This window comes from Apodemus sylvaticus, chromosome 11 (genome assembly GCF_947179515.1).
Source record: "Apodemus sylvaticus chromosome 11, mApoSyl1.1, whole genome shotgun sequence".
Classification (NCBI taxonomy): Eukaryota; Metazoa; Chordata; class Mammalia; order Rodentia; family Muridae; genus Apodemus; species Apodemus sylvaticus.
The window spans coordinates 86,922,660-86,947,516 of NC_067482.1; the positions used below are offsets into that span (position 1 = coordinate 86,922,660).

General features: G+C 42.8%; 1 protein-coding gene across 1 annotated transcript in view; it reads right to left on the reverse strand.

Annotated features, from left to right (window-relative positions):
- Grb10 (growth factor receptor bound protein 10) overlaps positions 1 to 24,857 on the reverse strand; it is a 99,279-nt gene that overhangs the window by 2,626 nt on the left and 71,796 nt on the right. Inside the window, exons 5-15 of the mRNA XM_052198707.1 lie at positions 20,292 to 20,456; positions 17,060 to 17,216; positions 11,746 to 11,861; positions 11,031 to 11,099; positions 10,554 to 10,691; positions 9,913 to 10,023; positions 8,964 to 9,062; positions 3,901 to 3,978; positions 3,264 to 3,380; positions 2,507 to 2,573; positions 2,253 to 2,340 (exon numbers count right to left, since the gene is read on the reverse strand). Coding sequence (XP_052054667.1) covers positions 2,253 to 2,340; positions 2,507 to 2,573; positions 3,264 to 3,380; positions 3,901 to 3,978; positions 8,964 to 9,062; positions 9,913 to 10,023; positions 10,554 to 10,691; positions 11,031 to 11,099; positions 11,746 to 11,861; positions 17,060 to 17,216; positions 20,292 to 20,456 — 1,205 coding nt within the window. The remainder of the gene's footprint in view (positions 1 to 2,252; positions 2,341 to 2,506; positions 2,574 to 3,263; positions 3,381 to 3,900; positions 3,979 to 8,963; positions 9,063 to 9,912; positions 10,024 to 10,553; positions 10,692 to 11,030; positions 11,100 to 11,745; positions 11,862 to 17,059; positions 17,217 to 20,291; positions 20,457 to 24,857) is intronic.

A 24,857-nucleotide genomic window follows, 5' to 3' on the forward strand; every position in this document is an offset into this window, starting at 1 on the left:
CTACCTGGGGATAGAAGCTTGAAAAGAAACAATAGTTATCATTGCAGCAGTGCCTTACTCTTGGTACTCTTTACCAATTTTAGCATATGTGAGCACAATATTTACTCTTTACTAAAGGGAAAATATTACTTCACGGTACAGGAATCAGACTGAGACCATCTTCATCCAGTGTCAGATCACCACCATGGGGATAGGACAAATTGTCCTCAGATGTCTCCAGCCTGGAAACGCCGAGGAGGCTACTCCACCATTTCCTGTGTATTCCTGTCTCATATATATGAGCCAACCCTAGCCATGGGACAGTGCCTGGGGTAAGTCCAGACAGCACTTGTCAGATCTGGTGTCTGCTCACACAACGAGCCGACTATAACGCCTATGAGAACCTTAGATGCAGTACCCAAGGTTGTGGATTTTTTCCTTTTATTATGAAGCATACAATGAGGGGTACCCCAAAAATTTAAATGAGTGAGTGGCAACTATATCAGGGTTAGCTTCTTGGATTTTATAATACCACTGTGGTTATATAAAACCACACAAAGCTTCCACTCAGAAATCACTAGGAGTAAAAGGACACTGAGCTATAATTTACTTTTAAATGATTAAAATAAATAAACAATGGCAGAGTGAACATGCTGTCTTGTTAACCACTGGTCCTGGGTAAATTTATATTCTAGAGTTGACTGTATTTTTCCTAAAACTTTTTTACAACTTCTAAATAATTACAAAATAAAATTTAAAACAGAAAAGCACAAAAAAGCCTAAACTCATGCTTTCCCATACCTTCACCACATTAGGAAGGAAGAAAGTTTCCAAGCCCTGCTTGGCATTATGAAGAAGAAATGTCTTAAGACATTAGACCAAACTATCACCAATAGTGGTGTCACCAGCTTGTAAAGTGTGATATTTGAACAGAAGGCAGTTAAATAGTACTGAGAAATCCACATCGGCTTATTATTCCATGGCTTGGTTTATCTAGGCTTACAGGGAGAATGTTATCCTGGACCTAAGATATGTTGCATGTTTTCCTCATATTTGGAATCCATAATAACTATTTATTTTTATCTGCATCTACAGGGAATAAATAAATAGATGAAATAAATCATGTGGCACCAGTCCTATTTGTTGCAGTTTTTTTCGAAACAGGGTTTCTCTGTATAGCCCTGGCTGTCCTGGAACTCACTCTGTAGACCAGGCTAGCCTTGAACTCAGAAATCTGCCTGCCTCTGTCTCCCAAATGCTGGGATTACAGGCATGCGCCACCACTGCCCAGCTGAACCAGTCCTATTTAGTAGGGAGGAGAAGGACTAGTAGAAGACTAGGGACAAGGAGGATAAGAAGGGAAAAATATGGAAAAAAGTACAATGGTAGGTATATATTAAAACTCTGTAGTGAAGCCCATTGTTTTATAATCCACATTTTTGGGGGTGGAGGAGGAAGATCACCATGGATGCTATTGTTCTAGAACACGGTTCACTGCAGCAAGATGACAAAATGCCACGAAAAGAACATGGTTACTCACTCACTGAGACCTGGGAGCTGAGAGCATTCCTTTTGATCAAGACAAGATGGTGGTCTCTGTCTCAGTCACTTCCCTACCTACTCTTTTTGTCTGTACACAGGGCACTGGGATGAGATGAAGGCAAGGGCTGGGAGAGGCCACTGTGATAACAGCATTGTAGCAGCTTTTACCCTGAGGGTCAAACTCTCTTGCTGGCTCTGGCTACCTTGTGACAGCTAATAGTGTGAATACTTGTAGGTCAACCTGCTACATGCATGCATTCAGTCACCTCCTCACTCTGGTCAGTGGCTGCCTTCATCCACATTCTCTGCTGTCCAGAGAGGTTTAGTAGTGTGACAACCTACTTGAGCAGTCACAGCTGTGAGATGCAAGCCTCTTGTGGCTCTAAACCACGGCCATCTGAGGCTGCTCTTCATAAAAGGGAATTTATAAAGTGCACAAATAAAAGGGTCTTGATGATTTCTTTTTTTCTCTTTGTTTACTGCTTTAAAAAGTAAAAGTAACCAGCCTTGTTCTTTTCTATTGAAATTTCAGTGAAGAGGGGGAAGGCACATATGCATATATTTACAGGACAGGAGGGTTAGAAATCACCTTTGCCCTTAACTTGGCAAGGCTATCATACTTTGCTCCCAAGGTAGTTTCTGCAAGGAATTGTGAGTCCTCATGTGAGGCAGAGCATGTTCAGCAGTGAGACCTCAGCAGGTCATAGATTCAATTAATTCAGTTTTCTTACCCGTCCACGAGACCTTGTTGCTTGATGATCTTGTGAGATTCCTCGCGGGAGATACGTCCATGGAACCAATGCTGAGTCCTGTGAATCACTGCAGGAGAGATGCAGAATGGAGGGTAAGACATGGCTCCTATACAGAGACCCTCAAGAGCCCAGGAAGCAACTTTAACAATCTTGGAGCTCATCTCCAGTTTCGTGGTAGCACAGCTTAGAGAGGCTCAGAGAGCAGGGTTCTTTGCCTTTACAGATGTGCTCACCTGAATTCAGAGTCGAATGATGAAGGGGGCTTTGGCTGCTTAGAATATTCATCCGTGTGCTTCGCTTCTGCAAAAGAAATGCTTACGTCAGCAAGGATGAGAAATTGACATACCAAGTCACCCACTGTCCAGGACAGGGTGGCTCAGCAGTGTCCCCTAACCCTTAGCCTGCAATGACACTACCTGACTATGGAGAATAAAGAAGTTACTGGCCAAAATAGTAAATCAAATACATTTTGGATATTTCTAGCCAACTGCAGCTGTGGTGACATGCTTTTTATCCAGATTATTTAGGATGCAAATCCTGGGGACTCGGCAGAGCAGCACAGGCTAGCACTTAAGCTCAGAACACTGCTCTCCTGAGTCTGCACTCAAGACTTTTGCCTTTTTCCCACACTATGGGTGAAGGACTAGGAATGTCTTCTAAGTAGAGCCCTGGGCAGGTGTTCTACACATGGTCTTTAAATTTCAGGTTTTTCAGGAAAACCTGAGATGGGAGATAATCTTTCCCCTGTGGAGTCCTCATGTGAATGTCTGGCCCCGTGCCCTCCACAAACAGCCACTAGTAATTTATCAGCAGGAACAGCTCAGGATAAACTAGTGTAGAAGGCTGACAGCATGGCGGACCTTTGGGGCCAGCTGCTTCCTACACTTTCTCCCACACTCCCTTCCACCAACACCACTAGAGCCATTCTCCTGGCAAAACTTCGGTGTATGTGTGTAAGCAGTTTCAACCAGACTGGGGTTAGTGTCTTACACGCCAGGCATGGCCCTCTTCCAGGGCAGCACTCTGGGCTTCAGCCGGGTTATCAATCACTCTTCCGATTTGTCCAGAAAAATCCATGGCCACAAGAGAATTCTCAGAAACACTGCGCTGCAAAGCAAAGGCCACAGATTCTAAGATACAGGGGAATCAGCCAGGGCAACATGAGAGACCACCCTCTGCCATGAAACAAAGATAAAGACACCAGGAAGGGTGCTACAGAATTCCCTGTGTTAGGTTGGAAGCTCAGTTATCTAAGTGGAACCACACTAAAAATGGCTTTGGATTTTGTTTAAAAAGAAGGAAAGGAAAGAAGGAAGGAAGGAAGGTTGATCATCTCCAATTCTTCACTGAAGACCATGCTTGGGGGCATTAGTTTAGGGAAGAAGACACTTCTATGATATAGCTTGCTCACTCTATCTCCTGGGAATAAGTACCAGAGATTCTTTAGGATTACATTTTGATAACATGCATCTCTGTGTTTTGGGGGAGCAGGAGTGGTCATATTCTCAGTATACCTTCACTAGAGAATGACTTTGGCATCCATGGGTTCCAGATCAAAAGCCAAAGGCAAGGCACACTGCGGTGATGCTCCACAGCCTTGACTGCTGAGGGCCCTGGCTCCACTTACCATAGGTGGGTTTGCGAAAGGAGGGGGCAAACCCTTCCTCTGCGGGATGCGATAGTTTTGGTACAGGAGCATTCCATACTGAAGAGAAGAAACTAGAGTCAGTACCAGCAGCAGAGAGCTCCCACATCCCCAGCCCACAGCAAACCCCACAGCTGGGACAGCACTACTGTAACACGCTGGAGATGGCGCAGAAAGAAACACAAAGGAAGGTAGCCCGTGACCCACAGTGCACACAGCCAGTTCTAGAGCCAGTCTCCAGAGGATAGAGGTTTTGTATACTTTCAACAGCCCTCAAAACACTCCCAAACTATTTCAAAACACGAAATTGGAAAATTATGATAGCAAGTGAGCAGGCACCAAGAAGAGGAAATAAACTTCTGAAGTGGCTACAACATCCTCATCCTTCCTTCATGAGACAAAAGCTCTTTTGTAGGCTTTGGTCCTATAGGAACATTCCTCCCTAAAGTACAAACATGCACAACATGACAACTGTTGAGTGTAAGTCCACTCCTGTGAGAGGACAAGAGAGCAGACAGCTCAACACAAGAGTTTGAAGTGAAAATCACCAAGAATTCCTTCCTACTAATGAGATACTAAACTATAGAGTCAAGAATAAATAAGACACATCATGAGAAAATTGCTAAAAATCAAAAAAACAAACAAACTAAAAACTCCAAAAACCACCAAAACAAAAACAGTTGACTTTTACATAAATGAAAGTCAAAAGACAAAGGATAGTGAGAAATTACTGCTACTAGTGAGCCGTTCCTTCAATAGAGTAGGCAAGACTATGAGTTTTTAGGTCCACACTAGAGCTGAGTTCTTCTAGTTCCTGAAAAGAATGCATATTCAGGGGAAAAATTCATACTGTAAATATGCAGATGATTAAAATAAAATCTGAATACATAAAGTACAACAGCAGGGTGTCTTAGGGGATTTTAATAGGCAGAGAATGATTATCCACAACAAGAGCATTTCAGATAGGTGGTAAAGGACATGGAGAAAGCGCTTATGTCAGCCTGACTGTGGTGAAGGGATCAAATAACATGGCTTTTTAGTAAGTTAAGAAGATGCATGCTGTTGTGCTGGGGTACCCACTGGATAACAGTGGCCTCTGAGTCATTCGAATGGCCTGCCTGATATACGTGCTTAACTGAGGGCTCTGAGCCAGACCACAGAGCCTATGTTCAGAATGTGACTCTTGCTGGGTCTGGGGCCTTACTAGGGACTAAGGCAGGCCACATAAATAATGGGTCTATAGGGCCAACAATGCATAGAAATTGGGGTCTACACTAAGGCCTGGGTGAGCTTCTCTGGTCAGTAAAGCTTTGGGTAAGTTATTATACATTTTAGTCCGCATGTTCAAGTACTATATATGTGCCCGACTCCTTTCTTCTGGGTTACATTCAGGCTGTTAACGCACACCTATTATTCCTTTCACTATAATAATGCATATAGGAGCTTTGCTGAATTTGTAGCCCTAGCTCATTAATGAGGGGAGGGAGATCTAGAGGGCCTCTCATCACAATTCCCGGTGATACTCTAACTCAGAAAATCTAAAATATGTACTCTTTTGAGCAACAATATAGCATCTCAAGTAGAAAATCCCAAATTTGATTTTGGGATTGAATGTGATAGGTCAGGGTTAAAACCTAGGCAAGTGTGTAGAATTACTTCAGGCCATGTACAAAATATATGTATGAAACAAATGCATTTCATGTTTAGACAAATTTTCCTAGGTCATAAAAAGCCAAAAACCAAGTATTTTGGACAAGGGTCATTCCATCTGGGATTATACAAGTTTGGGAGTATAATACTCTTAAATTTGCCTCTGAAATTCTGCTGTAATTGTAATCTGTGGTACATTTATAATAACTCAACTGACATATCTTCTGATTTTCTTTTGTCTTTTCTCCATGATCTATGAATTATTTTAAATAGATCATTTTTATATGTAGGTATATAATAATACTTTATTTGTACTGGACTTTTTAATGCAATTTTTTTACCTCATTTACTAAGGAAGTAGACCATTTTCATATTTATTGTTTGTAGTTTAAAGACTACAAATTTACACTGTTTCTACTTAAGAATATAAGGACCTACATGGTGGTAGTTGTATTCACATAACCTCTTTCAGTTGTTAAGCCATTAGCCATTTATGTACCAGCTGTGTATAGAGTCACCGTCTTTCACTTCCCTTTCTATCTTAGTTGACTGGGCTTTGAAGATACATGTAGAGTCCAATTAATGCCATTTCCTTTGTGTGCCCCACCAACATTTCCTGCTTCATTGCTGTGCAGCCTTTCACTTCCTATTCACATCAAATTAAATGTGACTCTCCCAAACAGCAGAGGATTAAGGTAACAGTGCACCGTTTTGTTTCTTTGTATAAAGAGACAGCAGCCATGTCTCCACATTCAGAACTTGCCATGTTAGGAAATATCCTTCTGGGCTGGCGAGAGGCCTCGATGAGTCAAGGTGCTTGTCACCAAGCCTGGATTTGGTCCCCAGATCCCACATGGTAAAGGAGAAGACTACCCCAAGATGTCCTCTGACCTCCATACACATGCCCACACTCATTCCCCTAGAGAAACTAATTAATAAATTAACATAATAAAGAACCATAAGCACATCACTGAGGCTCACAGTTTAACATTACAAGTGGGGTTGAGTTTGGGGATCTAATGAAAGGAATCCATTTGCTTTGTGAGTCTATTGTGCATTGACAGATTTCCTTTATTACCTAGTTTCCATTCTGGCCATTAACCCTGGAAGACCCAAAACGTTGAATAAAAGGACAGATCTTTTCTCTACTAACTTAGTGAGACATATAGGTTCTTCAGTGAGGTTGTAGACAAATTTACTGCTTTATGCAAGGGTACAAAAAGGTTTAGAATCATGGTCAAAGAACGCTTCAGAGAATGCACTTCGACTCCAGAAATACAAGACAAAGTTAAAGAGATGTTTTTGAACAGGAGGAAACTATAATCTCCTGGAAGGCACACCCTATTTAGCATAGATGTTAAGCAAAAGTAATCTATTAAATACAACTAGACTCAGCCCTTCCATGGGTCCTGGATTGGACAGTTCTTTTCCCTGGTTCAGATGGGGCAAAAGTCAGTATAGGCTTGACCAATCCAGCTGGGGATGAGATTGTGTTCTTACCCCTTCTTCAGGTCATAGAATCCCAGGCTGTGGCTACTCTCCTTGCCAAGTTCCAGTAGGCCAAGGGTAAGGAATATGTCTTTGCTGTTATAAGCCACTGAGACTGGAGATGCTTCCTAAGTCATAATACTCTAATATACCTGATTTAAAAAAAAATCAGGCCTTTTATTTGCTCGTTATATTGGGCAGTTACAGATTCCGCCCAGAAATAGGGAAAAATTTTGCTATAAAAATCTTTGAAAACCACTAGCTTTGGCTTTTGGGAAAAAAGTGCAAGGAAAGGTCTAAAGCCACAATGCTTACGTTTTAGATATGACAAAGAAATGCATTTGGGGGAGGGGAACCTCCAGCTGCCTAACTACCATCTATGCACAAAAATTAACTGAAACATTCCACTTGGTCTCAATAAGTTATAAAACAAAGGGCATTTTAACATTCTTAGGTGAGGAGGCCATCAGCTCAGACTGAAGGACTACAAAGCTGTACTTTCCCTATGAGCACAATTGGCTTGTGGTTCAATTTGTCCTACTGGCCTTATCTTTCATTTTTGCCATGAACAGGAGACAGCTCCTTTCAGTAACTGAGACTGCCTGTGGGAGGGAATGCTTGCATCCAAGGGAAGATCTCTTAAAGAGAGGTTGAGGACACTAAGCTACCCAAGCCATTCTGTAGTTCTTGGTCTACTGCTCTCCCTGGCAGTCGGAAGGCTTCTCTGGCCTCTTTAGACCCAGTACAGCCTTTGTTGTGCATAACCTTCTCACTGCTGAGAGGACTTTGATCCATGCATTAGCTGCTTCAGAGCACTGCAATGAATTTCTTCTTTGTTTCCAGCGTGCTGGTTCTACTGTCAAAGTGCTTTTGCAGAGGAGGCTCCTCATGCCTCTTGGTGGTCTGCTGTCTTGCAGAACATGAACCTAATTGCCTTTTCAGGGTGGGGTAATTTAAAACCAAAGCAACCACAATGACAGGCTCTTGTGCTAACTCAGCAAGACATTTTGTGGGGGAGATTTTTTTACATCAGTTTAAGAAACTTTCAGAAAAGGAGGGAGAATAGGAGAAGTAGGTAACCATTACAACTTTCTAACCCTTTCCAAGAGGAAGGTTTCAGCCCTGTGTCCAAGAAATGATGAAGCACAAAATCTGACCCTATGTCCTGCATTGTCACTATGTAAATCTGTGCCACTGAGCATGGCAACGCCTTTCTGCTACACAAAAATGGAGGCCATCCGAATGCTGCTATATACTTATGTTTTAACTAACAGTTTTTATAGAACATTGATCAACTTTTTATTTATTCTTGCATTCTTTTTTTTTTCCTGTGTAAAGTCTAAGCCGGCCTCAAACGCAGTAATCTTCCAACTGCTGGGGCTCTAATGCTGGGATTCTGCTCTAACACTTCTAACTGCTGCATTAGATTCTAGGCATGCGTACCTCACCTAGAAATCTCAATATTTTAACACATACAATGCATTCTTTTCATGGCTGGGTTATATCCTATCAGTTTGATGACAGACTTTGAACACGCTTAGAACTGAGACTTGTCTACTGCAGGGTAAATTTCTTACCCCTTGATGCTCAAAGGGCATTGGAAACATCTAGAGGCATTTCTGGATGTCTCCACTGATTGGGGCATCTTGTAGGAGAGATCTACAGTGGTCAGAGCTGTCTTTAGCTAAAAAAGAATCTGTTTCTATCAACACTTGATAATGTTTAAGTTGGAAAACCTGGTTCTACCTTTTCTCATGGTCTGAGATCTTAGATCTGTAGAAGAATATACAACTACAGTTGATAGATCACATTTGTTGAAACGCCATAGCATTTTTGTGTCAGGATAGACCCACATCCAGTTGCTTGTTCTGCATGAGGTCAGCCAACTGTACCCTTGAGTTATGTACCTTGAGGAGTCTGAGGGCTGTTATCCAGCAAGTACGGATCTGCTCATCTTCGGCACAGAGCAGACGAAGCTCCTTTATCTCGGTCTTCGCTTTGTTTGGCTACAGGAGAAACAAAAAGCCGACTAGTGAAACTGTGCGAACTCACACATCCAATGTTAGAGAAGGCTGTCCTTAAACCTTAGAAGCTGATACACCATGGTGAGATCCAAGTACAACTAGTCACTGGTGATCTAGCTCCCACCTCTCAAGTATCCATGAAGGTTAACTAAATGACAATGAGTATAAAATGATTACAACAGGTCATGCATAAGAATTCAGGAGATTGTAGTCATCACTATGATCAACACTGCCACAGTCTCACCAAGAGGAAAATGAACATGGTCTTGGCTGTGGTGTGTGTGTGCATGTTTGTGCAAGTATGCATTGCTTGCACCTATGTACACATTCACATCTGTGTGTTCTAACTACAGGCATACATCTGTGTCCGTGTGTCAGTATTCTCATATACACACATAGCGGGTAGGCAGTATTGTGGTCAATCCTCATACCCAGAGGCTCACATAGACAGTACACTCAGTAGCTGCAGACAATAAGGTGTCTGGTCAGGAGTCCCCTCTTTAACCAGCTTCTGCCTCTCCTTATTATGACCAGGTAAAAGCTGCAGCCAGTGTAGGAGGTTAATGGCTACCTGGCCTTAAGTCACTGAGGCCTCTTAGTGCTCTACAGAGCATGTGTTTACCTTCCTCAAACAACTGGGCTATTAAAAAATAAAACACAAAAAACAAGACAACCCCCCCTATCAAATCCTAAGTGCACAGTGAGGCCAGAGTGTTAAAAAAAAGGTTTTTGTTTAGAGCAGAAGGATCCACAACCAAATAAATACTGGCCATGAGAAAATTCTTTTGCACAGCTTCCAGTCCTAGCCCACAGACAGCATCCTGTGGAGTACCTTGATGCATATCCCATATTCATTGGGTGCGTTGTACTGCTTCTTTGCAGCAACCACATAGAAGATGCTGCTTTCTTCCAGGTCAGCCAGCAGCTGCAGGTGTCTGGGTTCCTGCAAAACAGCAGTTAACTAAACTGTGAGGTCATATTTTCTGGAAAAAGTCTATACATTTTCCCCCTGGTCACACACACAGAACTGAAAGGACAGCATGAAATCTGAACAACAGCATAAGCCACAAATGCTAGCTTTATGTTACAATAGACTCACTTTGTTTTTATGAGCTATGCAATTCTTAACATTTGCTTCAGTAGAGTAAAAACCATACTTTGCTTATGAATACAGGACAACAATCCAGCATCTATCGTATGGCCAGGTTGGATCTAAGTTCCAAATTATGAAAACCAAGTATTCCCCTGATTGACTGAGTCAGACAGGAGGGTCTATATTCAACCCACAGTAGGGACCCAGGGCTGACCATCCAAGAGGAACAGGAGCTGTTGTGTGATTCCATCCAATTTCTGACAGGCCAGCACACTGGGCCCTGTGTATAAAGTTATTATATAAAGTGATCATTAATTAGCTAAATGAGGGTCAAGCCCACTTAGAACACCTAGGGAGAAGTGGAGTGTTCTAAGACTTACTTTAGAAGTCCCCTTGGTGGAATAATAGAGGCCAGATCTGCGCAGGCACACATACAGCTTCTTCCAAGACTTACGTCCCACCTCCTTCACCTGCAAGAACCCCTGGATCTCAGGGCAGCTGCTGGAGTTCAGGAAATTCTGTGAAAGAAAAAATTTTAAAAATTAGGCAATATGCACATAAAATAAAGGAAGCAGATATCTTATTACATATAGTTGACATTTTCTGAATCACTGGGGAATCACTTTGGGGAAGGTTAGGCAAAATTTTCTTCCTTCAAACTTCTTAAAATCCCAACAAAACTGGTATTGTGTAGAATGAAGCAATTAGTATTGAAACAGAAAGAAGCAAATGGCTCCCACTGTGGTATAGCAGGAATGCTGCTACTTTCTTTAAAAGATGGAGCATTTCAAGAATCTGCTCCTTATTTCAACCTCCAGCAAGTCTATTTTAGCAAGAATGCAGTGTTTGTTTAGTACCTGCAGAAGCTGCGCCTGGCCACCGTTGGCCTGCTGGCACCAATTGACCATCTGATCCGGGAAGAAGTTCTGAGAGACAAGGAGAAATGAAGGTATTATAGTCGCATAACTGCCAATATTACAATTTCTCCAGGTATGACCATGATCCAATTGTATTTTAGATAACAGTCCTTCTCATTCTTTTATCAGTACTTGTACAAAAGAAAACCAAAGCAAGCCAATAAATAAATAACATGGTGACGGAAGTTCTGCTAAATTACCCAGAACTATTAGATTTCTTTCTTTTCAAGAAAACAGTGAAGTGAATCCAGAAGCAGAAGTGGGCACTGCACTCCCCCCCCCTCTGCCCCCAGCTGACCGTCAGTCTGCTTGGTGACTCAGGTCATGAAAGCTCCTTTCCTATTCTGTCACATGACAGGCACCTCCCCACAAATGAAAAAAAAAATCAAGGAGTGATGTCAGCATGCCAACATACAACAAAGACAGTATCTGCTATTTGCTGAATATTTGATTAATTTGTTCCAGTGTGACCATATCTATCCTTGGAGGAAGGAGACAGTCACCATGACATCTGGTGATGATTGGGTCATGAGACCTGTTTAATTAAATAGTGACTCAGCTTCTTAAACCCATGTACACATAAATCTCAACTCACCATCTGACAATCAGGTTTTATTCAACCAAAGTATAAATTCTAAGATTTCAGGACACTTACCACTGGATTCTTAAAGAACTCATACTTCGCATAATTCTTTCTGAATAAGAATTTACTCTCACTTGGCATGGTGCTCTCCACTTGGACCACGATCTCATGGTCCTCCAGGCACCTCTCTGTAGGGAGAAGCATCACATGTGAGATGTGAATGAAACTTCAGGGCCATTTCACAAGCTCAAAAGCTGTTTTTTTTTTTTTTTTTTTTTTTTTTTTTTTTTTTCAAAAGCTGTTTTTAAGCACTGAGATGAGTCTGACGGAGCAATACAAAATTTAACTCTCTAATTTGCTGACAGGTATCTAAAAGAGGTCTTAAAATTCACTAAAACACAAAGTTCGGGTTAGTACTGGCATGTGTATATTTCTTTTACAATTGGAATTGACACAGCATTAATGACAGAGCCACAAAAGACTTTACCCTTATACTACAAAATTTCAACTCTCATTTAAAGACAAAGGAAAAGCAAAGACAGCAGGTATGAAGGACTTGCAAGAGGCAGGGCAGGTAAGACCACAGGGCATATAGGTAGTACGACCAGAGAAACACCATAGTATCTCAGAGGGATATACAATGTCCTCATTGTTCACAGCTACTCAGTACTGGTCATAGCATGGAATGAAAGCATCAGTTGGGTTTTCACCTCCGCCTTCACCAGGTAGATTACATACACCTCTTAGAACACCTAAAGTAAGGATCTGGAAAGACTGGTTAGCCCCTTTTCTGAACCTCTGCTTTTACAGGGGGCATGAAGAACTCAGCCTGCTCCCTGCTGATGTGAAAAACATGTTCAGAGGAGCTGTGCGTTTTTGCTGCGGAATGGACATCAGCACTCCTCCCACAGAGCTCCTGAAAAGCCATAATGAAGGTGGTAGTGACACAGAACTGACCACATAAGACAGCAGGGTAAACTGTATCAACAGGTCTACCTCAGGCTATTTGTCAGACCTGATGCCAGTCAGGTATTCACAGCTTAAGTGAACAAGGGCATTCTCTATCCTGAGTCCCCACTGTCTCATGAAGCCAGGGCTGAATCTCTAGAAAAATCTCATTTTTGAAGGAAGGGAGACGTAGGAAAAGCCATTTTAAAGAATCTCAGAATTGGTAGAAAGAATTTCTATTCACAAAGGAGAACTGTGGCTACGGGCACTGCTCTATGAGGACTGCTCCTATTACTAAGAGCAGATTCTGGGCCAATGCATCTTTAGCTGCCTCCTTTCGAGAAGGAGACATACTGGCAGAAACATATTTAAAAGCAGAATCTGTTCCCATTGGCAGCTACATATCTCATAGGGCATAAAAAGCCATGCTTGATACAAACCTAGAACAGTTTCCATTTACTTCAATCTGGGAGAATTCTCTCGGGAACACAGGAATGATTGTGTTTATACAAGGGTTATATTTCTTCAAGACGTATGCGAACAACCACATACAACTTAAGCATTAACTAAAGCTGATGCATGGTTTAAAAAAAACAGTCAGGCTTAAGTTCATTCATTTTAAACAGACTTTCTCGTCCAAAAACACATCAGCAAATTCTTCAGGAGCTTTACTCAGAGAAAATATTCTAAACAAATTTAAAACAAAACTCAACAACCCAACAACTTATAGGTGGTTGTTTTACAGGATAAAATATTTTCACCATTTAAAAAACAGTAAAACAGAAAGGTAGCAGCCAGTGGCTAGCTCTAAATCAAAGTGTTGTGCTTTCCAAAGAACCCTGAGGAGGCGACCCTGTGGGGAGCTTTCTAGCTAAGGCCAATGCTGTGCTCTATATAGCTCTGATCTTAGCAGGACCTGCCTGGGAGAGTCCTGGGGAAGCTGCACACATACTGCACGTACACAGGGGAGGGGTTGTTGCCTGGGGAAGGAGGCAGGGGAAACTGGGCCCCACTGTGGTTTCAGGTAACCAGTGACTGCCAAGCTAGCCCATGTAGCCTTGAAAGATCATGCTTTCCCCCCTGCTAGTCTGTGGACCCCAGAGGGGCCTCACTGTGGCTCCTCATGCAAGCCAGCTGCAGGATCAATTCCAGTTTCCTTCCCCAGGAAGCTGGGAAACTGTGGAGAAACCCTGCTGAGCCCTTGTTCAGGGCCTTATAGCTGGTGGCCTCAGACTGCCCTGGAATGTAGGCATAGATTTATCACTGACTGTTCCCACACATGGAAGGCTGAAGAAACTCCAACAGGTAGGGGATCTTATGGGAAGTGCTTATCAGGAGATAGTATATGAAAGAATAAGGGGACAGGAGAATCAGCTCCCCTAACCTCCCAGAAACTGCAAGACACTGCAAGTTTACCAGTTGCTAGGTATTTTGTGAAAGAAGGCACCTCAGAGATAGGTGCCACCAGAGGTGACACTGGGGACTGGGAAGAACCATGGGCTCCTGGCTCACAGGCTCTCTCCTCTGCTTACTCACAGGTACAAGAAAGACAGGGAGGGACACTACTGTTATTGCTTCTCCACCAGCTCACTAGTAACCATAGTAGGTCATTATAGGCTCTTCTAGCAAAAAGGGAGCTGGCTCACACAGGCTATCTTTGCAACTGTGTCTACTTTAAAGACTTCAATGTCTGGTTAAGGTTCCAGTACATCAGCTGCTAAAATCAGCATAGTAATTGTTTTGAAGACCTTAATTTGAGGTCACTTATGAGCTAAAACTCAGAATGCTATCCTTATGCTCCTATTTGTTTCAGTTGTGGGTCATAATCTGTTTTAGAATTTGCCCAAAAGACTTGTATACTATACTGTTTCCCTGTGTGTCCTCCTCCCTAATAAGAAGGCTCAATATAGAATTGCCCAAGAGAGGTATTTCCATGGAGACAGTGATTCCCAGGAATGTCGGGGGCAGGGTGGTTCCCACTGAGCATAGGTGAGGCCCCAAGCTTCAGGCCAGGACCCAGACACTCACTCTAGAGCAACATCCATTACAAAGAGCCTCCCACAAGTCTGTGGTTCAGCCCTAAGCAGCAGGGAGGCTGATGCTAAGGAGGGCTTTCTGAGGGAAACCACCATGTCTCTCCACCAGTAGGACCCTGACAAGAGACTGCTGTGCAACTGTGGCAGAAACAGGGTTTTCTTTTAAAGGACTAATTATCTATGTTCTTTGTTGTTTTAATTAAATGATAGGTTGAATCACCATCATCACCACCACCACCACCACCATCACCACCACCACCACACATACACACACACACACACACACACACACACACACAGAAAGAAACAAGAGAACTAGAAGGCAAAAATGGAGAAAGGTTGCTCTCCTAGCTCAGATGGTAAGTGTGTTCTACTGTCAGTAACAAGAGAGGAACCAGTGTGGAAAAGATGCTCATGAAGAATTGTCTGAGCACACATCCAGTCCTTCTAGATTCTCGCCCTCAGGAGGCTCATTCATTTCTTTTTTGTCAAATTTTAACCCAAAGGTTCCTGTTTCTTTTAAAATAATTTAATTTATTCTTTCTTTTATATTTTCCTCATTTTAGTTTGATTTCAAAAATGAAATGTTATTCGTTTTAAAGTACACCAGTGTTCTTTTAAAGACTGGCTGAGAAAAGTGCAAAGGGACAAAAATGCCACCATCAGAAGGTTATATATGCATGGGTGTCCTCTTTTCTACTTCCTCAAAATAAGGAGCTCTTGTTCTAGTTCTTCCGAAAGACTTACTGTGTAGTTTATGTACTGTATGGTAGGTAGCTCCACATCGAGGAAACCCTTGAACTGAGTGCAGTTTCCAGGCCGTCCCTGTGTGTAAGACCTCTGTGTGCATCTGTACAGATTTTCTCTGTGCATGCCATTATACCCACAGACTGTACACTACAAGTACCTGCCACAGTGTAGTTCAGTCACTATGGAGCAGGTGAAGGAATATGGCAGAAGGTAGGTAATTACAATTGGAAAGGCTCCGTTGTCACACAGATAGGCAGTAGATGGGAAAGATGAATGTGATGGTTAATTTTCATGTCAGTATGGCTACATTTAGAGTCATTTAAAAAACATGCCTTTGGGCACAATGTGTGAAAGGGTTTCCAGAGGGGTTTGAGCCAGGAGGAGGAGACCCAGTCTCTGTGGAGAACTCCCATTCTGAATGCCGGCAGCACCGTGCCATAGACTAGGGCCCAGAACTCAAAGGAAGCAAGGCAACCTAGCAGTCATCCTTCTTTGCCTCTTCTCTGTAGATGAAATACAACTCTTCTGCCGCGGCCTATCCTATCCTAGACTCAATCCTCAAACTGTAAGGCACCCCTCCCACCCAAAGCCCCCATCCATAAGCTTTTCTGTTGCAGTAATGGGAAAAATAACAGAAACAACCCACTAGAGTTCTGTGTGATTACAGCAAAGCATTACTTGTATCTGAAAGTCCAAAGAGAGGTAGAAATCGTGACTCAAGCTCATATCACATTGTCTATGCTTAAAAAACTGTATATTATCTGCTGGAAGAACACCAACCAATTCAATGAATATTTTAAGCCAAGAGGTTGCAATCCACTTTACTATTGTTTCAAAGGGTTATAAAAGCAGAATTTAAAACTGTGAAATTTGACATTTCTCTTTTAAGACATGGAAGACATAGGAAAATTATAGCTTAATTGAGTGAAAATTCTGTTTTTAAATACCTGCTTATGATTTTGCAGGCTTCAGACTTTATGCAAATAAGATTTTAGGCAAAAGTCTGACAAGCTTCTTTACCTGAGATGAACCAACTGAGTACAAAAAAGGGACCTAGTTTCAAATGTTCTACAGTCTAAAAAAGCTCTTGTTCCAGACAAGATACAGACATGTGTGTGCCTGTGCAAATGTGCATACACGGTACATACATCGTCTCACAAAGATGCTATGTAAGCATTAAATGTCTGAGACGCCTCTGTAATATTATCGTGACTCCCTCCCTTCCTCAGAGGAATCATGGCTCCCTTCTTCCTGTCATCCGAGTGAGCTATTCTTTGGCTTGGGCAGCTATAATCCAGTGGTCGATGGGCTCTAACACACAGGTGGGCAGCATGCTCACTCCCTCTGGGCTTTGGACATCTAGAGAAGAACCAAGTCGTAGAGGACTGATGACCTAGGCTAAGCCTTTGGGAGGCTACTGCTCTGAGAACTGAAGGAGAAATTCTCAGTGTATCAGAGGGAGAGGACTTGGAAGGAAGAAAAGTGATATATTAGTAGAAAGGAAGGGGCTGGAAAGAATGGAGAGCAACTATTGGCCACCAGCCAACACAGCAGGAAATGATGAGACATTTACATTTGGCTGTGGCATACCCATTTGACCACACACTGAAGTACTCAGGTGGTGTTCCCAAGTCAGGAAACTAGTTCCCTACCTAATCCCAGTTGTGGGTGGTGCTCCACCAGAGTCCAGCTGTTGTCATCCACACAGTGACTTCTGTAAACCAGCAGCTGGCACAGGTCCCTGGCTGTCATGTCGGTTAGAATCTCCATCACTCTGCAGGTCCCATCTTCACTAAAGACTTTGACATCCTGCAACACACAACCGGGACAAGTGCATGTGAATCAACTCTGCAATTACAGGAAGGAAAAACAGACAAGATAAAACAAAAGTAAAGACATGAGTGTCAACACATGGACAAGTGGGGTTTCTGGCTCCACAGATGTGGGTCAAGGGCTATGGGATCCCCTTTCCTCTCTTTGGAGGAACTAGGGAACCTCATAGGCATAGACAGTACTCAGCCAAGCTAGTCTAGCTTAGGGAGTAACTCACTAAAACACTATAGGTGGTTCTAAGCTGGACAGTTTAGACTTGTATAAACTCAGCAAATGTCTGAGTTGACCCTCCTTCTACCCTAAATTGTAATAACTCTTTTCTCTCTATCCCTAGAGTCCATAGGGTCTGCAGCTCCTGTTAGTTCTACACTCTTCATAGCTCCTGAGAGACAGGAGGAAGCTGAGATAAATGAGTTTGGGATATGCTAATATTTAGACTGATAAAAAAGGGCATGGAAGAATTCAGTCATGAAATTGCTTGGACTTTCTCCTACAAGATTGAATATAAGCTACAGTTTCCAGGTCCTATTCAAATCCATGGAAACCAAATAGTTCCCGGGGAAAAGGCATAGAAATCTTGGGAGATTAAAAAAAATTCTACCTTCTCCAGTTGATGGGGATGCAGTCTTTAGGAGATGTATTTAAACAAATAAAAACAACTATAACAAACCCTAACAATAACAACCCTCTACCAAGGACCTCAACAGCATGGAAAGAGGGACATGGTGGCATTTTTAATTGTGACTGCCTACTGCCTGGTAGATTGTTCCTGGTGTTTTCCTACCTTCCCTGGGAGGCTGGGCTCACTGTTTAGCAAAATCTGCCTTTGCCTGCTTGCCATCTTTCTTGCCCCTGAGGTAGGAATCACTTCAATAGCCTACTCATGCCCTTGCTAGCACTGATATAACCACCTGTGGGCTCTCTCCTCCCACTTCTCTGCCGGGGGACTGGGGCTGAGGCTGATGAGAACCATGACACCAGCAATGAAACAGCATGACTGGCTGCAAAAATCTCTGGGTGGTGAAACCTTAGCAGGCCACTTAGGCTGCTGGAGCTTTCTGACCCCCCCCCCCCCACTAATCTTTGTCCCCAACTGCCACCATCAGTGGCTACTTTAGTGCTGAGTCTGAGACTGTTGATTGTCCTGATAAACAACCTCCAGTGGCCCAGTTCTCTGGTCCCTTTCCTAGTTCATGTGCTTGGAAGGATGGCTCTATGGAAGGGAGTCAAGCCAGCACTATGGAGGTACTCTGACTCTGGGTAGGAATTTTATCTACATCATCTTGTAGAAAAGGCCTCAACTGGTGAAGGACAAGGTAGCACAAGGCTGGGGAGAGGAAGGTCATATTCCTCTGGCCTTTGAACTCAAATATTGGGGTAGAGATACTTTAGTGGTTTTGGGAAGGACCCTTCTCTATATAAAACAAGCTAGGGGAACCCAAAGGACCTCTCTACTCCTGCCACTTCCTGACTAAGAAAAATCTTAGGAGTTTGCGTTGAAACCCTCTTTTACTTTTAAAGAAAAATACCACTCCCTCTTTTGGAATTTATGTCTCAGTTAAAGTTTGCCTGGACCAGCAGAGCAGATGCCTACACACAGCTCACATGACTGACTCCGTCTAGGAACTAACACTTAATTCAAATCAAGAAAATATGTCTGTGGTCTCTAGGCAAGAACATTCTTTCTAAAATGCTTTAACATAAAAGAAACAGAAATTTGGAAAGTATAAATGCATTTGGTATTCTGGTTTGCAGTGTACAGGGCCTCCTAAGTCAGTGAGGCTTTCCACTCCCTAGATTGGTCTCCTAATGCTCTTCCTTTCCTAAGCTTTGAAACATTTATGTGGTTACAGCAAACACTGTCTCCTCCAGGAAAGTTATGTGGTGGTGAAGTATGTGTCTCATGTCTCCCCAAGTCTACTCGCCACTCTTCCTGCCCAGATCAGCCGTGGCTCCATGCTTCAAAGTCTCTTTTCAGCCCACTGCATTTTTCTTTAAACTCTTTCTTTTTCCTTCAAATGCTCCAGTCAATCCCTCTCCCTGATCTATATATAGTCTGGGCAGTACAAACTAACACGTACTCTGTCACAGGTTTATCTCTCCTGCTTTGAGATTGCTGCAAAAAGCTAGGTTGGCAGGACAGGGCAGTACGTGATGGGCAAAAAGCTAAGCCTTGCCTCCCTACCCCTGAACCCCAAAGCCTGTGACAGAGAACAGACAGAAAAGTACACACCTCCCGTTATAGACTCTAACTGACACACCATTCTTTGGCTATTTCCCCCAAATCCACAGGGCTTGCTGCCCACAAGCCAAACAACCTCCAAGACAGAACTCTGGAAAAACCATTACACATACCAGCAGTGTTGATCTGGGTAAATGTTGGAAGAAGCTACAGAAGGGACGTTTTGTAGCAAATATATAAGGCACAAAGCTAATGCTGTGCGCAGCTCCAATGTCCTTCCATGGAATATTTTAAAGAAGGGTTCTAGATGAAGCATTTTGTGCCACACTGTCATCTATCCCTTTAGCAGACCTCTGAGTTGTGCTGGGGCTCATTAAGGAATCAAGTAAGGGTTGTATATTTCATAGGTCTATGCAAGAACCTGGGCCAAGAGCTCCTGGGAGCAGCCTGGGCCTCTTAGGCACACTGAATGCTCTCATTTCTTACCCAGGATGGATACAGAAGGTTCTCTCAAAAAGAGCAAAGTTCTGAGCCCCTAGCAACTCATTTCAGCAGGGTGAGAGCCGTAACCCTGGCAGCTATTTTCCATGGGAGGGTTGTCCAGGGCATACATGGATCTGCAGCGCTGGACGGGGGTGGGAAGCTAGAGAGGCAGAGTTCTGTCCTGACATCTAGGGAGCTGCCTTAGCCTCACCTTCTTCCTCTGAACCCTGAAGCACTGTTTTGACAATGACTGAGACACAGAGCCTGATGCTCCATGTCTGCAACTTTGGCAATGGCAAGATGTGTTGGCCTGACAGTTAGGGCTGGTACTAAGCAGCAGTTCGAGAATCAGAGAGAGCCACAACTCCCTTCAAAAGTTACCCGACCTTTCTGAGCCTCAGCTTCTCCATCTGTGGAGTGGGCATCCGTGCCACTGGATTCACAGGTTCGGCTGGAGTCTGGTTCTTAGATTGTCTCCTTGAAAATCTCGCAGTGGTCTTTGTCCACAGACCGGGACGGGTGAGTTTCGACAGGTGAAATCCTGGAGGGAACTTGATAGAGAGATGGGGAGGAAGGGCACTAAATACCTGTTCACCAGCACACCCAGTTCTTAGAAAGCAGACCTCAACTGGTTAAGGTGCAATGGAAAAACATCACAAACAAACAAACCAAATATTTAATTGCTTTAAAAATAAAACAGTAATGTGAAAGAGACCAGGCACAATTACATCAACAGCATAAAACTCTTCAAGGGGGATGGAAGTGCTTTTTTGCTGGATTGGCCCACTACACACTCTGCTGAAAGGGCCCTGATGAGGTAATAAAATGTTCCATTGTTCCCAGACTTTAGTTGTCATTTCTTATACATTCACCATATAGAGGAAAGAACAAACACCCCTTTCTTTGCAGACTTAAAAGAAAGGTGTTTAGGAAGAAGTGGTGTTGAGGCTCATCTGCTCCGTGGCCCCAAGCTACAATCTGGGATGTCTGGCTTTTTGTCTTCATGGTCCCCAGCAGGTGAGCAGTATGGGGGTCCTTTGGCTTCTCTGTTCCCAGTCTTGGCACAGATTCTTACCACAGCTTCCTGTAATAGACCTTGCTGCTGCTGGCTGGAACCTAAGGAATCTTGTTACTGAATTCAAAAGATCTTCTGACTTTGGCAGTTAAAACTGTGCCAGAGGCTCACCTTATAAAAATAGAAAACAGGACACTCGAAGCTCTGTGCCTCTCTAGCCCCCCTCACCAGCTGTCTGCAGTGCAAGATGTCCCTAAGTAGACGGCCTGTTTGCTGGAGTACAGGCTGATGCCCCAGCATCAAGATGGTCCATTCTTCCCAGACACTACACAGTAACTGTAGCAGTGGTGGGCATCTGAAAGCAAAAGCTTTTGAACCCTGAGTTGTCTTTATCTATCATGTCTGTTTAAATGACTCCTATATCAAAAGATCAAAAGATCTATCAAAAGGGTCAAGGCTAGATGTAATCAGAGGACCAGAGGAGCTCTGGGGAGGGCATGTATGGAATACTCAGGGAATCCTATACTAAGGCTCTGAGCAGTGACTGTTTTATTTTGAAACTGCAGGACCTAGAGGGACAAAGGTAGAAGAGTCATGCCCATGCAGGCAGAGGAAAGCTAGCCTAAGGCAGGCGGCATACCAGCCTCATCAGAAGCTTTTCTGTAGGCAGCAGAGCTTTCTTAGTGACAAAAATAGTTAGTCCTGGGGCAAGGGTTTGAACGCAGGACTCTCTGCTCTAGTTGGCCTTTTTCCTCCACCAACCAGCTGCTCCTTGGCACTTTGAATCCTTCTTGCCACAGAGGCTCCAAGATTTTTGAGCTGAGATGTTTCTCATAACCACAAATAGAGGGAGGAGTGGGAGACTGCCTCATGACTTGAAGTTTCAGGATGGGCTAAATTAATTTTAGTGAAAATATAATTTAATTGTATAAGTTACAGCACTGGTCTGTCTAAGACCTGAAGCTGCAGCACAGGACTCCACTCCCTGGCCATGGTGGCTCTTCAACCATAAGAATACACACCCCCGCTGACTGTCCTTCAGCTTATTTTGAAAGTCTATGCAGTTTCATAGAATCTTACCAAGTACACTTTTCAATAAGGTTTGCAAATATTTTAAGTCTTTGGAAACCCCTTACAAATGAGACAGTTTTAACTATCACTAAAAATAGATCTCAAAAATAGGGCTCTTGGGAGACTTCTCTACAGTGAAAGGGTCTCACCGGCCGAGTCTGCTCTGCACTGATCCTACCTCAATAGACAGGATTATCTGGATGAATAGATTTTGTTTTACTTATCTGTGTATTTAACTCATCTGAGATGCATAAACTGCTATTTTTTGACAAAACTGATTTTTATATTTCGGCACCAAATCATATCAAATAAAACTGAAAACTACTTAGGAAAAAAAAACCTGTTAGTGAACCGAAGATGAATCAAACAATGCTCCCTTACCTCTGTGACCCCCAGAGCTGCCTGGGACAAAGGATAGCACTAAAAGCTACTATATGAGCTTTTCTATAATTGTGTGCCTGTGATAAAAGTTCATTTACAGACATGGTACGAAATTAACAGCTCATAATAACAAACAATAACAGCTCATAATAAAACAAAACAATTCTAAGGATGTACTGTGGTAAAAGTTATTCAAGTAAGTCATTGCTCTTAAAAACATTTGATTTACTCTTACTTACCTTTTTAGTTAAAGAAAGTATTTTACAGCTTCTTTGTCATTTCCATGTGGCCAGGATCACTGTTATTGGGCTTTAGAACTCTTATTAAATAAAACAAGGGTTGCTTGAACTCAAGAATTGTGATACCAAAATATAGTCACGTTTGCACATGAACATATGAATATACCTATATAACAGCAATATGCACACATACCCAAATACATGTATAAAGATGATGTATAAAGACAAAGACATATATTAGCTTTATATAGAAATGACATGATTCCCATATCAAACTGGAAAAATACAGTAAGGAACAAAGGGGAAATAAACTCGGCTAATCACCGACAGTTCACAAACTCACAGAACATTCTTCTGCACAGATATTTATAAATAGAAACCTTGACAGAATTGTAATCATACTGCACACACACTTTTAAGCTGGGTTGTACAGCTTCACATTACATCAGAGACACTTCGCCATGTCATCATGCTTCTTCAGTGCCTCAGAGCTTACAAGGCACTGTAAGGAGTGAGGACCTCTCCTGCACTGCCTGCTGCACCCCTGCTTTTTGTTCTTATTATACAATTATTCAGATTGTCATCAAATATATATCTTAGTGCATATGTTTATTTTCTTAAGATAAACTGCTTGACATCATGCCTTGCTAAGACATCTTTCTATTAAGCTTAAATATTTTTCAAGGACTTTATTTGGCCAGACATTTTGGGTAAAATGCTTAAACTTTTGAGGAACAAGCAAATCATCTCCAGATCTTCAGCTTCCCCAGTTCGTGGGTATTTCCCCTGGTGTCCACTTCTCATACCTGCCACGTGAGACAGAGACTTTCAGCCCACATGTCCTAGGCATGTTCCTAGGCCTTGCTACTTGCTGCATGTATCAACACCTGTGATTGGATGTTCTTAGCAGTACAATTAGGATGATTCAACACACAGCATATCATACAAGCAGTGTATGAAAGCACCTCACAAAGAGTTTGCACTTAGCAAGTGACTCCAGACAATCACTGAATGTATTAACTGATACCACACACATCTTCCTAGATGGCTATTTCTAGGATTAAACATCAGGTAATCCAAGCATAACTTGCCACTGAGAACGCCACTGACAACACCTCTGGCCTGCTCCGCAGATGAGTTTTCTGGGGAGCAAGGAAGAAACTCAAACCAAGAAATAACTGTGTGTGCTAATTCCTTTAAGCCAAGGAAACAAGGGTCTGTTGAGTAGAACCTTAGAAGGCACAACCTCAAAATGGACACAGACCCAAAACTAATGGTACTCATTTTACTCCTTTCTTCTAAGTGGTTGGCACTCTCAGAGTCAAAGAGATTTTCAGGACAGATACAAAAGCAAATGACTCTGCCTCAGATCTCTTGGTTTGTCCCTTTGCTCCAGACAGGCTCAGTAAACATCTTCTAGAGTTTCTTGAAACTACAGAAATAACTAATCAGCACGATGGACTGTCTGGCCCTCTGCCTTCACATCCCTGGCCACTGTCGCCCCATAGTCCCAGTGATGTGAGGCCACTAGTAGGAATCTAAAACCAGACTGCAACAAGTAACAGGCCAGGCCAGGGGCTAGGCCACCAAATCACATGCCCTCCCATTTCGTTCCAAGGGATGTGTGTGTGTGTGTGTGTGTGTGTGTACATACATACTCATGAAATAATGAGTCATTTAGCCCAGCAATGAAACTGTTAGGATCTCTACCGACCCCATCTATTAAGTGACCAAAGACATATATGTACAAAGACAGTCACTTTAGCATTGTCTATTATAGTAATAAGGAAAGAATTTCAAACAATGAAAATGTTAATCAGCATGGTGCCTCTATTTGACAGGACACATAACACTGTGTATCAAGTCTATGAAAACTATACAGAACTGTCCATACTGCTCACCTCTGTGAATTAGACTGTAGTTAGGACTTTATGGAGAGAATAGCCCATGTTTAACAACAGTGGCAAAACACCTACAAAAGCAGCTTAAGGGAAAAAGGTTAGCGCACAGTTTCTGATTAAGATCCAGTGACAGCAGCTTGAGGGAGTTGGCCATACTACATGGATAATCAGGACCCGAGAACAAGGAAGAATGCACTCTACACTAGCTCACACCCTCCGCTTTTTATAACATAGGATTCCTTGCCCAGTGGATGGGTCTTCCCACCTCAATTAACACAAGGTAAGATAATGCCCCAGAGGTCCGACTCCTAGAGGACTCTAGATTTTGACACTAACTATTACAAC